Source organism: Candoia aspera, chromosome 7 (assembly GCF_035149785.1).
Source record: "Candoia aspera isolate rCanAsp1 chromosome 7, rCanAsp1.hap2, whole genome shotgun sequence".
NCBI lineage: Eukaryota > Metazoa > Chordata > Lepidosauria > Squamata > Boidae > Candoia > Candoia aspera.
The window spans coordinates 20,647,094-20,663,934 of NC_086159.1; the positions used below are offsets into that span (position 1 = coordinate 20,647,094).

Sequence of the window (16,841 nt, forward strand, 5' to 3'; positions counted from 1 at the left end):
AAAATCAAATTGGCCAGGTTTCTTTTTTAAAAAGCAGATATTCTTTAAGATAAGACTTTTATCATTATGCTGGCTCTCCAGCCTATTAATTCACAGACCCTGAAGTGAACTTCAGTACAGAAGTTGACAGCCCTACCTGGGTTCCAGCAGGACCATACTGTTGTGCATGATCTTGAGGCTCTGCAGGATTTAGGAGTGTATTGATACTCCTGATTTTCTTGTCTGTCAGTTTTAACTTAATGCTTGAGCAAAATCCTACTTAACCCTGTCTTTAAAGTTCTGTGGCAGAGCTAATGATTCTGCTAACGATTTTGTTAATTATCTCGAATATGATTTATATCAACTATGTATTAGGGCTGTGACTAATCTGGAGACTAAAAGGATGTATTGTACTGCATAGCAGATCTCAACTAAAGTCAAGATCAGTTTGAGAACTAAAATTTAAGAATATTCCACTTGACCTGAGTAAATCGTTGATAAAAAAAATTATTCCAGGCAAAAGCATCAGAACCACAGTTCAGCATTGGAACTGGACACAGAAACAAGTTTTTTCCCTTTACTGAACTGTAGTGCAGATACTAAACTGAAGCATAAGATGCTGATATGGTGATGTACTGCACTACAATTTGTACAGAGAAAGACTTGTATACTGTTTTGAAGGTTTTTACTCCCTAGGAAAGGCTATTAATTTTATTAGTTACATAATTAAAAATAAATAAATAGCTTTTAGAACAAAGCAGCTTAAACAATTGAACCAAGAATAGCCTTTCTTTAAGCCTTTCTTAGCTCCTTCCTGTTTTGTCATAGATTAAAATGTTTCTGTTTTATACTGTTGGAAAAGATGTTACATAATTTAACAAATTATCTGAACAGACCTCAGTTACTGTAGTCTTTATTTACTGCTATAGTTTTAGCATTTGAACATCAGCTTCATCAACATGGCATCTTTCAGATATGTTGGGGCTGTGTTTCCAAGAATTTCCAAAAAGTGTGGCCCAAGGCTCTGCTCTCCAGAAATGTTGGGAGTTATACTTTCTACACATCTGGAAGATGCTCAGTGGGGAAAGCTGGCATAGATAAAACTGTATGGTATCATATTCCAAAATATACATCCTTTTCTTCTTGAAATTTCAGTATGGCTGCTTAGGAAACTAAGCTTGTCTTCTAAATGCCAGTGAGATGATTTGGAAAGGAGAAAGATATTCTTCCCCACCATCCTTTTAAAGTTTTAAATTCCACTAAACCCTGTTTTATAATTATAAAAAGCATACACAAACACAGATATATAACAAATCAGAATCTGTATGGCAACAGGATATATTCTTGAAATCTGAAAACATCTGAGGAGAAAGAAAGCGCCCTTTTTGCTACATGGACATTGGGAAGATAGGCTAGAAGAAGTTGCAAGAAAAAAAGAAATGGAAAGGAAACCAATGAAAAAAGTTTTCCTAATGTTCAGTCAGAAACATAAGACAAAGATCTCAGGTTTTTGTTTTTTAAATTTCTGCTTAGCTCCTTCAGTATTGGCCTCCATAAAAATGTCTCTTCGCCATTGTCTTTCCTTAAAATTCACAGCATTTTCCCTTTTAGTATACCTGGCTTCTTACAGCATTCCCCTTTGGAATAAATATCTTAAATAAATAAGGAAAAAATAAAAACAAGGCCCAAGGGAAAGCAAAGTAATATGTTATAGCAAGTGAGAGTCCTTTAAAAACAGTGTAAGGAGCCTTTGCTATTGCCACAGAGTGCAGGAGACAGAAAAAAGTTGTTGTTACTATTAAGGGGTAATAAGCCCCATTGGACACAGTAGTGATTCAGTTCAACATAAGTGAATAGTAGTTGTGTCCTTAAGGTAATTTTACACAGAAAAACAGTACTTAACAATATTTTAGAATCCATATTCAAAATTTACTCTTAAAGTCTCATATTAGTGTTATGGAAATACTTTTCTATTTTTTTTTTCCTGCCTGTTACAACAAATGAGGTAAAGCTGCTGAAGGCATCTTTTCCTTGCATAGTCTGCTGCTGACAGAAGTCCCGGAGCCATGGAGCAAGATGTGCCCTGTCCTGGTAGACCATTGCTAAGCACAGAACTGTTACAAAGCCTTTCCCAGCCTATTGTGCTCCAGATATCTTAGTTAACAACTCCCATAACTCACAGCCAGCATGGCTAATTCTGTCCTTAGAATTCTTTTGGAAAACAGTTATAAGCAGCAAAGCTCAGCATCATTTTTAAATAGGATGGTAGAGCTATATAGTTTTCAGCCAGCTTATGTTCACCTGTTTACCTGGATGATACTTTCAGGATATTTGCCCTCAGCTTCCTAAGCTGCCTCCCATGCAGTATTCAAAGGCTACCTTCTTATGGGAAAGAATAATCCAGAGTTTCCTTGGATTCACAGACCTTTCCAGATCTTTTGAATCCTTCTTCAGCTTAATCATTTCATTTGAGACCCAGATAGTCCTAGGCCCAGCTATTATCAGATTCCTAAAGGGCAGCAAGCCCAGAAAGTCAGCAAAATTAAATTGTGTGCAAGTACTACTTAAAAAAAATGGCAAACTGAATGCAAAACATTTTAATTAGCAAGGTTTTTGCTTAAAGAGACAGTGAGTTAATTCTAGACAAACCCTAGAGTAAGATAAGCCCAATAATTGCTGTAAGCTTGAGTCCAATTACCTCCCTTTTCATGGTGCCCAGTATCTTTTTATAATTTAGCAACTTCCGAAAACTGTGTAGGGTGCAAACTTGTTCTTTCCTCTTTTGTGAATTAGAGCCACATTCTAACTCCACATGTTGGTAAAAGTTTTATAATTGAGTTGAGCTAGAATTGCACCTGAAATATTTATTAAATGCACTTGTTTTGCGAGTCTTAATCCTGACACTTAATTGTCTGTTATGTTTGGAAATACTGCATCTTATACACAGTCTTTGCAATTACTGTTTTGTGATGTCCATGTGTTTTAGTCCTTAAAAACCTGGAGCTATTTTTTGACCTTTAATTACAAATGTAGGCTCAACTACAGGATTGTCTGCCACACCACCTGCATCTTTACCTGGGTCTCTCACTAATGTGAAAGCATTACAGAAATCCCCAGGGCCTCAGAGGGAGAGGAAGTCCTCGTCATCTTCTGAAGACCGTACTAGAATGGTAAGGACAAAATTAGTTTATTGAACTGGCACCCATTTGAGATTCACCATGTAAGCCGTTTCTTGGTCTCCTAACTATGTTGAGGGGATCAAAGGGGTCCCGCAGCCTTTTCCCCTTTGTGTTTGCAGACTCCCCCTTAAATGTTCAGGGCTTGATACTGTATAACATGGTGCGCTATGTTTGTAAAATGTGGGTTTGGACTAATAGGGGCTTTTAAAAAGTGTAAACGTAAGGCCATTCACATTAAGAAAACACACACACGTTTTTTACTAAGACTTACAGAACTATTATTAAACTTGCTTTTCTTGCAGAAAACTCTGGGTCGACGAGATTCAAGTGATGACTGGGAGATACCAGATGGTCAGATCACAGTTGGACAAAGGATAGGCTCTGGTTCATTTGGGACGGTCTATAAGGGGAAATGGCACGGTATGTAACTACTGCAGCAGACTGTTTTTCACCCAAAGTATTTAAAACAAATACTGAAACTTCAGCAGATTTCTCTATTGCTAAGGATTTTGATAAACCTATATGTCATGAGTAAGGATGGCGAGCAGGGGGCTCCCATCCAGACTGTCAAGATCGGGACCGCCTTAACCTTTGGGGTTTATATGGCTGGGTTTTCCCATGCTTCTTCAGTTTGTTAGGATTCCTGTTAAGTACTAGCAATAAATATTAGAGACCAGTTCCTTGTCTCAGCGTGTTTCCTGGCTGTTAGGACACTATAATTCTGAATAGTTACCCAAAGTATTTCACATCAGGTTATAAACGATTTTTCTGATTAACCTGCAATTGTTAGGATCCAGGAATCTTGCAACAAATATTCCCATGGTGCTTTGAGCTTGTGTTTCTTGAGCAGCTGTTTTTTGTGCTGCACAGTAAAATCACATCAGAAATTGAAAAGGACTTAATAAAGTGTTTGCAGTAAGAGAAGAGAATTCCAGTTGGAGATCTTAAGTGAGCCTTCAGTAGCTTTTTGTTTTTTTGATGAGTGTGCTTTGTATAATGAGACTTTATGGAACAGTCAGTATTGTCCTATTGTATACGAAACACTTGACCATTTTATGAGTGGCATGTTCCTTTTTTTTTTTAAGCAAAATATCCATAGCTCACTTTTTAAAATTCTTTTTTTAAGGTGATGTTGCAGTGAAAATGTTGAATGTTACAGCTCCCACCCCTCAGCAGTTACAGGCTTTTAAAAATGAAGTAGGAGTTCTCAGGTAAGATTATATGAATTACATACAGATGACACAACCAGAAAAGCCACTAACTTTTAGGCTTAGATCATTGTGTTTTGTTGTCATTGTTGAATGCATCTGGAAGGCACTGGACAGGGGAAAGCTGCTACTTTGTGACACCATGTTTTTTAGAGAAAAAGAAAAAAAAAAGTTTGGAGGAGTGGCATTAGTAGAAATGACCTCTGCCTTTCCTGCCCCTGATTCTCCCAGACATGTACTCACTAATAATTGAACTTGTCCTTCTGGTCCATCGGGTTTTTTTAAACAGTGAATTAAGGGCGTGATTGCTCAGTTATTTTACAAAAATGGGGCTACTTAGAAACAAGAAGAAAGGTGTTTTAAGTTTGTATATGATTTAGAGGCCACCCAACTCCAGGCATTTGCCCAGACTTTAAGGGTGGAAACCATTTGGATCTCTGAGGGGATGCTATTCCAGAGGGCATGAACTGTGATAGAGAAGGCATGCTTCCTAGGCCCCAGCAGAGGATATTGTTTAATCAAGGGAACCTGGAGCACATCACTTTGTCCAATCATACCAGGCAGGTTTCAGCCTTTTATTTACAGACACACATGTTTAAAACAAACAAACAAGAATCTAAACAGGCTTCCTTCACAAGAAAAGTCACACTAATAAGGGCATCAGATGGTTTGTAGTGGTTGGAAAAGGAAAAAGGCAAACAAGGAAGGAGAGGAAATGGAATGGAATATTCAGTAACATGGCAGTTTTCATTTGTCTAGTGCAGTGTTTCTCAACCTCGGCAACTTGAAGATGTGTGGACTTCTCCCAGAATTCCCCAGCCAGCATGCTGGCTGGGGAATTCTGGGAGTTGAAGTGCATACATCTTAAAGTTGCCAAGGTTGAGAAACACTGGTCTAGCGTGAAGCATTTAGGCAAAGTTTACATTGTCTGGCGTGATGGATAGAAAGTTTCTTTCATCTCTCAGAATTCAGCTGTTCACTGCAGTTGATTGGTAGCTGACTCACCAACAGTAGAAAATGGTACTTTTCTTAGATCCTTCAGTATTGGGTATTGTAGTACCTATTGCCGGATGTTGCAGTCATCTCTGTCTTAGTTGGCTTGAAACAATGATGAGCTCAATGGGAGCTGTCTGCTTCTAAACTCCATTGCTACAGGGTAGCACTAGGAGAATTTTATTCTTCCATACTTCATGTATATATATGATTTAGAGTCCTTCAGTGGCCATTCCAGTGGCATCTAGTTTGCCATTATGAGGAACAAAATGCTGGACTTTTGGTCTGGTTTGATATTTAAGCACAAATTCAAAGGTTTATTCTCTAGAATAGCATGTTATTGTCATTTTTTCCCCAAGTAATTTTAAGTTTTCCTGTTTTTTCCAACCCCATAGGAAAACACGACATGTGAATATATTACTTTTCATGGGTTATTCAACAAAGCCACAGCTGGCTATAGTTACGCAGTGGTGTGAAGGGTCCAGTCTTTATCACCATCTACACATCATTGAGACTAAATTTGAAATGATCAAGCTGATTGATATTGCACGCCAGACAGCACAAGGAATGGAGTAAGTTGGATATCATTTCCTGAGCAATATGGAGGAGGAAACCTGAATTAGTTCCCTACACTGGAATAATTCATAGGAAGTTTCAACCAATGTTTGTTTAAGTTGATATTTTAAAAAAACCAAATATGTTGATGAGTTTAAGGAAATTGATCTGTAAATTAAAAGTTTGAGGCTTTTAATTTATGCAATATATTGATTGATTGCTGAATGGTCAAAGACTAGAAAGATAATATATAAACATTCGGACAGCATTACAAGCATATACAGAACAAAGCAACATCTTCTAGCGAGGATTGCTGTGACAAGACAAATAACTTATACAGAGATCAAAGAAGTTGAATTTTAAAAACAGGCTAAATTTGTCAGGCTTCATAAAAAGCAAGTACAGAACAGAGTCTAAATTTAATTCATTGTTTGTTAAACATACCAAATGGCTTCTGATGGCAATAGCAACAATTAGAAATGCTGCAATCTTTTTAAAAAGTTTAGCACCAGATTGATCTCATAACAACTGATCTATAATCACTGAATCACACTAACTTAAGGTGCAGTGAGCTTGATATAAAGGACATTTCAATAGCGTGTGAATCACAGGTTCTACTTCAGTGTCTGAGGAGGCAGAGACAGCTTTGCTAAGGAATGTTATAATACCTTCCCATCACCTTATCAAAGGCAAGGCATTAATTCACGATAATCTAAATACCCCCCTGTGGAGCTTGGAGAATATAGATATAAAAATATCTAGATGTGGCAAATGGGATACATGAATTCCATAGTAAAGGTATGAAATTGTGGGTGTATCTTCCTGGCCATCTAGATCTAAAATTCTGCATTTGAGCTCTGTCATAGCTTTCCCTGGACCCAGTGAGAGAACAGCTGAGGGGGAAAGCTCAAAATGAATCAGGTTTGTTTTGTTTTTCTTTTTCAATAAATGTATTTATAAATAAAATTTATAGGCTGCCCAATTCATAATGACTCTAGGCAGCATACAAGATAAAAACAATATAAGGCAAACAAAAGAAACTGATAACCCAGAAAATAACATACTAAATGCGTTAATAGAATTCCTATGACAGCACATACTTCCTAACTTAGCACCTGGGGAAAAGCCAGGTCTTCAAGGTCTATTTAAAGGATGCAGAATCGGGCAACCTGAGCCTTTGGGAGGATAGTATTCCAGAGGGCAGGTACTACAAAAGAGAAGATATGCAATTGTTAGAAAAAATAAACCAGATCAAAGTCTCAGCCCAAAGTATTTGTTATGACCAAGTAGGCAGAGTCTCAATCAAGTTGCAAGCAAGTGTATTTCCTGCTACTCAAGAAACAAGGAGAATGGCTCTATAGCAGCAGACTTTAAACTTTAGCTTTAAAGTTCTTACCTTACTGATCTCCCATTAATTTTCCATTATGAACATAACTTTCTTTTCTTTCTTTTTTTTCTTTTTTTTTTAAGTAAAACTAGCATCTTTGGTTTTAGAGTAACTGGTTTCTAATTTTTCCCTAAAGTAGAAAGATGCTAGAGCACCAAGACACCTGTGGAAGCCAACTTGAAACACGGAAAGGGCAGCCTCATTATCTGTATGCAGTAAAATAGGCCTGTAGGAGAAAATTCAGTTTTTGCTAGGTCCAATAGTGTTGGACCTAAAAAAATAACTAGGAAGAGGACCATAATACAGTTCTAATATATTCCTTTTAGGTAGTATAGAAAACAGGGGCAGTCATTTTGCCATGCTCCTACAACTAATTTTCATAAACAATATAACAACACAATCAGTTTAAGGAGGTGCTATTTGATTGATCAAGTGGCTAGCTTCGGCCACAGTCTCTCTCAGGGAATTGAGTCAACTGCTGCTTTCAAATCAATGAAGACAGCATAGAGACATTTCCTTGGGAAATTGGAATACTTGTCAGTAAGATGTACACTGATCAATAGCTGAATATCCAGGTCCAAATCCTGATTGTTTTGCCACTAAAATCATTCAATTGGAAAATTTATAATAGAGGTGTTTTGCATAGAGCTTGCTAATTATATATAGCAGAGTAATCATATGGTAATTAACCAGATTATTCATATTGCCTTTTTTGTAGATTGATACTGAAATACAGTCTTTAGTAGGGAATTAGCAATACTGGAAAGCAGATAGGCTAGTTCAGAGATCCACAAGTCAGATTTTATTCTCAAGAATTGTGGAGGAGTTAAGTTCTTCCCTTGAGACAGGAAGCCAGTCAAGCGAAGGGTAAGAGATTACAGAATCTGGGTCTCTTCACTGGTTATTGTACAAAGAGTACCACCAAAGTATGTGACACAGATCTCAGGTGAGATTGAATTATTAGCATTAAAGCTGGATCTAACTGTGGTATAGGAAACAAGATGCCAGAGCAGGCTATCATTTTTATTATGGACTGTTTATAGGAGCCTGCCCCAATTCAGTAGCAAGTTGATCTGCCTTTTCCTTCTCTGGAGTATCTTACGCTCTTTCTTCAGTGAAGAAAAATTTGCTTAGGATTGCAGATCAGTCTAATGTCTTGTGGTTCTGTTGGTTATAACCACTGTAGCCTTTGCTGAAGCATGTTTTGTACTGAACCAGGTTTTGGTGGGCTTATTAACATAGTTCTGTACAGGAGAGGAAACATACTGTTTTTCAGAGGGAGCAAGAGAGCAGAATAAAGCACAAGACTGGGGAAGCCCTATATTTTGTATGGATCCTCTAATAACCCTTTTGGATAGGTTTTCTTTTTACAAATAACAAGCACATCTTTTATTTCAAACAATGCCCATTATTTCATCGTAAGAGTCCCATCACCTTAGCTTTGAACTGAAGACATCTAGGATAAAAGTCTGCATATGTTCTATCTCTGCCTAACAACAGCTCAGAAATAGCACCAAGCTATCCAACATGTCATAAAAGCAATAGCACCTAAATAATGGGTCAGGAGCTGTAGATAGATTACTGCAATATTGGAGAGGCTCATTATACAATCAGTGGTATTATGTATAGCATTGCTTATGCTTTGTAAACATCATCTAATGATGATTAGGGACTTTGGAACCAAACAGGCTGTTTATCAGTATGTAAAAGTGCACATAGTTTTAATATTTTAATTACAGCATTAATATTTAATATTCATAATTACAGCATTAAGAATGAGCTCTCTGTGTTGAGTTGTTCTACTGCATTCTGACTTAAGGAAGGACATTTTCTCACATTCCTTGTTTTTGTGAAAGACTTGAAGCAGCTGTTCAAGGAATTGTGGATTGCTATCATGATACAGAGATGGGACATGTTAGATCTTAAGTGCTATTTACAGACAGACAGATGAAGTATTATTAAGCTTCCATCTGACTGAACTACATTGGTTTTCTGGCAACTTATTCTCTAGCAGTTTATCTATATGAGTTGCTTTTTATTAACACCCAGAGTAGCTTACATTTAAATCCTAATTCCACAAGATAAAAGGAGTACTATATTAGATAGCTGAAGGTGTGTATGTGGCAACCTCTTGTAACTTGGTCCATCTTGTAGGCTCTCCCTTCCAGAGGGAGTTGGCAGAAAGAGCACAACATATGTGCATTGTAAATAAACATAGGATCGTAACCCAAGTGTCTAAAATTGTGACGAATGGAAGGTGCTGATTACTTTGTTGTAACAAATTGTCTTTCTTACGACTTAATTTCACCTGGCTTTTTGATAATTGCTTAAGTAAATGACATGGTCAATTCACTGCCTGTTTTGTTGCTTTGCAGTTACTTGCATGCCAAGTCTATCATCCACAGAGACCTCAAGAGTAATAGTATCCTTTAAAAACACTAACCTTTATCATTCACTTTCCTTTCTTCAGTTTGAGTAAAGTAAGGAAGAGGGGGGAAAAAGCAATAGTTGGGATCAGTTGAGGATTCATGTGTAAATATTGGAACAGTCACTCGCCTCAATTCAACCTTAATTATTAAAGCAAATACATATCCTATGCCTAACTAATTACTGTACATCAGAATATGTTTGGAGATGAGCACCCAGATTCATATGTCATCCATTCTAACTCAAGTTTTGGTTCATTCTTGTGATTCCAAATCCAACAATCAACATGTTGATTGATCTCCTTTGATGAACTTAGAGCAGAGTGTCATAGGACTTGAATGCAGAAAGGCAAAATATATCAGTGTGTTTTATTGTATGCCAGTATGTTTTGTTATATGAAATCAGCTATCTCTCATACAAATGAGTGATATATGTAAACCTCCAGAAGCTTTGGAGTCTCAGTATCTCTACAGACATCCATTTTATAACCACATCGCTTTAATTTATCATTAATTAATGTTAGAGATGCTGTCTAAAGGTCCTCTCAGCTGCTCATTGGTTTATAATGTGGTCTGATACATGCTTTTAAAGCTAAAATAGTAATGAATCCTGTGAGTTGAGTTTGATGCTAGCTGACTTCATGAACATAACCATTTACTTTCATTGGTAACAATATTGAAGTAGTTTGCTGTTGTCTTCTTCCAGGATGTTTTTTTTTTCATCTCTCCCCTATAGAGCTTGAATTCCTGGTGGCCTCCCATCCAACTGCCAGCCAGGTCAGATCCTGCTTAGTTTTTTTTTTCCTTTACATTTTCTGTCAGATATATTTCTTCATGAAGACCTCACAGTAAAAATAGGTGATTTTGGTCTAGCAACAGTGAAGTCACGGTGGAGTGGATCCCATCAGTTTGAACAATTGTCTGGATCAATTCTGTGGATGGTAGGTGAAGGGAGTATTTTCAGAATTGTTCACCCAGATTGCACAATCCCTTTTGTAGAGGAAGGCACATTTGCAGTGTCTTTATGATGGAGATAAATGCTTGGCTTTGCTGGGCCCAAGCCTTTCCAGTGTTGTGTAACAGAATACCACCACACATGAAAACCTTTTGCTTTCTATCCAGGACTTTCTTCTCTAGCTGGAGGCCTCAGTGCCATCACTGTCCAATGACGCCTTGTAATGTTCCTTCCCATGTGAGCTCTCATAATTAATTAGGTCCTTATGCTAAATATCAATGAAATGCTATCAGTTACTAGAATCAATGAAAGGAGGTCATGACTGTATGTCATACACTTTGGCCGACTCAGTATCTGGTTAGGAATTACTTGCTATTAATGATTCAAGGATTCAGGAGGTTAAATATATGGCTGTTACAAACTGGAATCTTTTAGTTAACCTTTTAGATATTAGCTTCATGTTTGGGGACTTGAGGTATAGAGATATAGTCTGCAGCTGCAATAGAATAAAGCAGTTGTTTTCTATATTACAGGCACCTGAGGTTATTAGGATGCAAGATAAAAATCCATATAGTTTTCAGTCAGATGTGTATGCATTCGGAATTGTCCTTTATGAGCTGATGACTGGGCAGTTACCATATTCCAACATCAACAACAGAGACCAGGTAAGGCAAGTTGGGGTTGGGAAAGTTGTTATTTCTAAGTTACTTAGTTTGTGCTTTCATGTGGTACTGTGGTAAGGACAGATTATTTCAGCCTTTGCAGTACTGTCTTGTACACATTTCATTGCTTTCAATTTTGGATAGATCTTGTTTTTTTAAGTAAAGCATAATCTGTTGATATGTCAGGTGACTTAAATGTCTGTTGTCAGAGAATAGTATGTCTTTTGTTACAGAATAATGTGATAAATTTTAATCAGTTGACAATCCTACCATTCTTCAGAACTTTCCATGCAGTTTTCCTTTCTTCACTTGAGAATCAGTGCTATAGTTTAGTCATGTAGCTTATTATGTGGGTTATTCATGCATTTACAGATTTCAAGGTTATGTGGAGAAAATGGGATAGCTCTCAAATATGCTGGGGGAAGGATAAGAAATGGGTGCAGCTAAGATAACTTTGTTATTCTATTAGCCAAAAAAAAATCAAGGATACCTTTCCCCAATGGGTACCTGCTAGATATGTTAGCCAAAACTCCCAGGATTTTTAGCTAGAATCTGGTACCAAGTTGTGGAAAGCTTACCTAGAAAAGGAAATCAAGAGAGAAATAGTCCATCACTTTATTTTTAATGTATCTTTGAATTAAGCTTATGATCTTGGTCCTTGGGGTACTTGAAGAGTCATCTTGAGGTCTAGGAATTCAGAATTGTAGATCTCTTTTCTTCGAACATATGATAAGTGAACAACATGATTTCCAAATTTAATGAACAGAGCAATTAGTTCAGTGTGCCAGGGGAGAGAAAGGTGGCTTGTTACAATAGCAGCCTCCACCTATACCAAATGATAAATGGTTTTTGAAATTGAGAAAATTTCCAAAATGATTAGTAATGTTGGGCATGCTACCTGCTTCTTAAACAAGATCCTGAAATTCAAGTGACTATGCTCAACAACATAGGTTTTACTTTAAGTAACTGTGAATCCCAGTATTGTTGAAAAGTAGTACAGTATATTTTGTTTGTGTAACTGTATCAAGTAGACACATAATTTGAAAGTGCAGAAGCAGTAATTTTGACACTTAGTAATGTTTGGTAATGTTTTCTGCTCAATACCTACTGAGCAGGGATGGGTATTTATGGCCTAAATGGTCCTTCCTGGTTCAATGATTGTATTTGCTGGAGACAAAGCATAGATCAATTTGGTATCCATCTTTGCTTCTCTAGAATTATTGAGACCCTGGAGCACTGTATTCAATACAAATGCCACTTTGGAAATTATATGCAATGGATGCAAAACTAAAATTGATGGATACTCTTACATTTTGTGTTAGCCTTTTATCTTCCAACATAGAAAAGAACTAAATTGGTTCTACTGAAGTTTTGAAATATGGCTAAAAGTTTTAAGTTTGTGCAGCGCTTGGATTCATTGTCTGAAAAGTGCTTTGGGATATGTAGAAGCATAAACTTCCCAGGAAAAGATGCAGTTGCTTTAAGTTGTTGTGGTCAGGTACCAAACTCACACTCCTGTGCATTCTGAAGCACTTTTTCGGGATTGCTGAACAGCCATATTAAAAATCATAATAGATGAAATTTAGTTTTCCCTTTTCCACTCTCTCTTTCCTTCTGTAAAGATTATATTTATGGTGGGACGAGGGTATCTTTCTCCGGATCTCAGCAAAGTGCGAAGCAATTGCCCCAAAGCCATGAAGAGACTAATGGCAGACTGCTTGAAAAAAAAGAGAGATGAACGGCCCCTCTTCCCCCAGGTAAGACATTCTCATAATTGAATTAGCATTTAGCAACAGGTGGAAGAACAAGTTGACAGTGCAGCCAGATGTCACCCAGTTAGGTTGGCCTATTGGAAGACAAAACAGGCACAAAATATCTGGACTTCCTTCTCAACTGATATGTCAGCACCATACCCCTTTAGTCCATGATTATATTAATAGGAGAACTCTCACACATTCATCCCAGAGTATCCATACCATTCAGGTAATATTAAGCCCTGCACTTCACAACATCTCCAGCCAAAAATAGGCCCATGAACAAAGTATTAAAAATATATAGATGGGGTTCTCTAGTTTAAATTTATTCTGTTACTACTGGGATTCTGGCAGCTTTAGTCCAATGGTAGTGAAGAATGGGATTGCATGATAATGGAACCAAGGTCTTGTTGCAGATGCTGGGAAAGCCTTTAGCCCAGGAGAGGTCAACAAAGTCACACACCAAGCATTTCTATAAAAATAATTTATTTACAGAAAGCAAAAACAAAAGCAAAACATTTAAAGGACTTAGCTCTCATTGAGAGCTACCTGGCTTGCTACATGCCGGCAGAGAGAAAAAGAAGAAGTGAGAAGACAAGTCCGGGCAGGATTCCTCCCCTCCCCCCAGGCTATTTGCATGAAGCACGTGAGAGGAGACAATCACTTGCAACCTTTTCACCCGGCCAAATGATTAGGTATAATAGTAGCTTAATCTGTTAGTAGGAAAACCTCAACAGGTCTGACTTGTACCTTTGACTAATCCCTCCTTGGTAGTTCAAGTCCTGTTCTATTTAGAAGAGGCTGCTTTGAGCAAACAAATCTGTCTCCACCCTGAAGATGTATGTTTCCTATCTAATGCTAGACAATCAATCCCAAAGGGAAGAACCACAAGATAGAATCCTTTGGATTCTATTGGAGATCCTGCAGAGTTGGGAAGAAAACAGTCAGACTGAAATTTAATTGCATCCACTTTTTCCACTCAACATTTCAGTAAAATGCCTAGGATCCTCACCATGTTGTAGTCTGTGAAATATCTATGCGTGAAATCCTTATAAAAAACAGCAATTACAGTTTTGAGGTTGTTTGGAATGAGCTTTTAAATGGCTTCAGTGCTTCATTTTGTGTTTTGTCTTTGTAGCATTCCAGTTACGCTTTAAGTAGTAAGCTGTCTCAAAAGCCTTTGATTTTGATGTTTCGTTGAAAAGGGACAGTACAACTAGCAGGATTGCAACTTTGTTTCCACATAGATAATGCTAGGTTTTCTTTCGTTTTCAGATCCTTGCATCTATTGAGCTTCTGGCCCGGTCATTGCCAAAAATTCACCGCAGCGCATCTGAACCCTCCTTGAACCGGGCTGGTTTCCAAACAGAGGATTTTAGCTTGTATACTTGCACGTCTCCAAAAACACCTATCCAGGCAGGGGGATACGGTGGGTTTTTGGTAAACTGAAAACAAGTTGAGAATGTGTGTTTTAATTCCATTAAGTGGTTTAAAATTATTGACAAAGGTGAACTGACTGAATAAGGGTTTATCTAATCCTGGGCCTTCAATTTGCCCAGATTAGCAACTGTTGCTGGCAACAGATGGCCCTCAGAATTGCCATCCTAAATAGGTTCATGAATGACTCTTCAGTAAAAACATTCTCGAAAACTAATCTGCACCCATTTATGTTTGGATCATAGGTGAAAAGTGCTTCTTTCTTTTCTTGGTCTTATTGTTATAGCTTAATTTGGTTCTAAGTAGAGTTTTACGTTTGCATCTTAAAGTGTTTTGTTTGTCATCAGATGGCAACAATTTTAGATCAGCAATATTGATGGCAATGCAAAAAAGGTAAGGCAAAAGAGTATAAAGACCAGGTGCCTCTTGTTTTATTGGACAAAGGTGAGCAAATGTCACAGAACATTGAGACTTTGGCCACTAGCATGTTTTTTTTAACTTCCTGCTCGCTCAAAACTGTTGTTTTCTTAATACAGAGGTCTTTTTTTTTCTTTTGACATTTCTTTATATTGCCTCTGTTCTGGTCCTTATGTTGGCTAACACTACCTTCATCTGTTTGAAGTAACCCCAGTTATGTGCCTTTGCACTAGTTCATTTAGGTGTGTAGAGCATCATGAGCCTAATATACTTGAAGGGATCTTTAAAAAACAGAGATGAGTCTTGCTTTTGTCTGTATGGTTGTGTGTTGAAATGGCTGCTATGTATTAAAACAGTGATGCCCATAATGGGGTAAAATAGTCTTGTAAGAGCAGAGTGGTAAACTTTAAAAGTTGTTTAAAGGTGGAATATAAAAGTTTTACCACCAGTTCTCTCTCAAAAGTCAATGGCTTTGCTGCTGTTGCTCAAATTTTTGTAGGCTAATGTTTCTTCTGAAATCTCCTTTCTGTGGAGAAAATGTTTTATGCTTTTGTATGGAATTTTCCAGTTAGGCTCAGATCTCCAGTAAAGCAAATTGTAAGTCAGTGATTCCTGGACAGAATTTTTCCATTTCTCTCTCTTCCCCACTTTTTTTTTAACTTGATATTTTCTGCTGGAATATCTATCTTCAGCAGGTAAATTCTAATACTGCCATTGTTACATTGTCCTTGGTTAATAAATAATAACCTCTGTTATTTTCGCATTGAACTTTTTGCCTAAATCAGCCATTCCCAATTTAATGCTCCTCCAGACCTCCGGCATAAATCTTGGAGACATCAAAACTGAGAAAGGCTGCTGGTAACGAGTGGATTGGTATTTGCTATATTTTACTGTTCATCACAAAGAAGTAGGAACCTTCCCGTATCTCTTATGAACTCCCTTATTTTTTCTGTCTGGTAGAAGCATTTAATCTTCCTACATAGTATAGCTATGATCATGCTGGCTAGGATTTCTGAGAGTTGCAGTCCCAACAAATCTGGGGTTTGGGTAAGGTAGGCATTGCTCCCAGAAACTGGGAGATAGGTAGCATAACCTCATGCAAGTGAAATAGCATTGATCTTTGGTATGCTTGCTAAGAGGAGGGAGATTCTTCCATAGAAGGCAGCCCACCTGTGACATATCAAATGGCCACCTAGGCTTGGAGCCAGCCAAAGGCAGACATCTGCTGGCTTGATGCCCCTTTCTTATATTTTGTATGTAGTTGGTTTGAGGTAAGTAGTAAAAATTTACTTAAGGTTAGAAAAGCTCTATAGCCAGAGAAAAGCTCACACACATCACTACCTGATTGGGATTACAGGTGGCATGCACTAGCATGTTTCTTCCTTATTGGGCCAACTTAATTTATAAAGAGAATTAAAGTGGCACTCAACTCTCCTAGCAGTTGCAAACTTCTATACTCTGTCAAATTTGAGCAGTGATGGTTCAAACAACAGTTAAGCACAGTTGCTACTAAGCAAAGATGGAGAAGAAAGAAACTTGATATGTTTATCAGAAGCTGTTGGGAGTTAATAGTAGCATGAGGTATTCAACACTGTGCAGGTACACGATTTATAATTGGAGGAGTGCCAGGTGTGGGCTACCAAAGTCATATTCTTTTTGGTTGCTTCTAATCACGCAACAGTGACTCAGCTGTACAATGCCTCTGTATTCCTTCTTCGTTCCATTTTACAGTATAGATATTAAATCTTTGTTGCCCTTCATTGCCTTGTATCACCTAAGAAATGTCTCATGAAGTGTTGCAGTTTTTGTGACCAGCATATACAAAGGCTTTGGTAGTGTTCGGTTATCTTGTTCTTACTGTAGGGCACCATGGAAGTTTGTTGTTAGAT

General features: G+C 37.6%; 1 protein-coding gene across 2 annotated transcripts in view; it reads left to right on the top strand.

Moving 5' to 3' along the window:
• The window catches only part of BRAF (B-Raf proto-oncogene, serine/threonine kinase), a 70,360-nt gene that overhangs the window by 42,145 nt on the left and 11,374 nt on the right, over positions 1-16,841 (top strand). For both annotated transcript variants that reach the window (XM_063308782.1, XM_063308781.1), the window contains 9 exons: positions 3,013-3,149; positions 3,461-3,578; positions 4,285-4,369; positions 5,755-5,931; positions 9,677-9,723; positions 10,550-10,668; positions 11,216-11,347; positions 12,967-13,101; positions 14,374-14,527. In XM_063308782.1, coding sequence (XP_063164852.1) covers positions 3,013-3,149; positions 3,461-3,578; positions 4,285-4,369; positions 5,755-5,931; positions 9,677-9,723; positions 10,550-10,668; positions 11,216-11,347; positions 12,967-13,101; positions 14,374-14,527 — 1,104 coding nt within the window. The remainder of the gene's footprint in view (positions 1-3,012; positions 3,150-3,460; positions 3,579-4,284; positions 4,370-5,754; positions 5,932-9,676; positions 9,724-10,549; positions 10,669-11,215; positions 11,348-12,966; positions 13,102-14,373; positions 14,528-16,841) is intronic.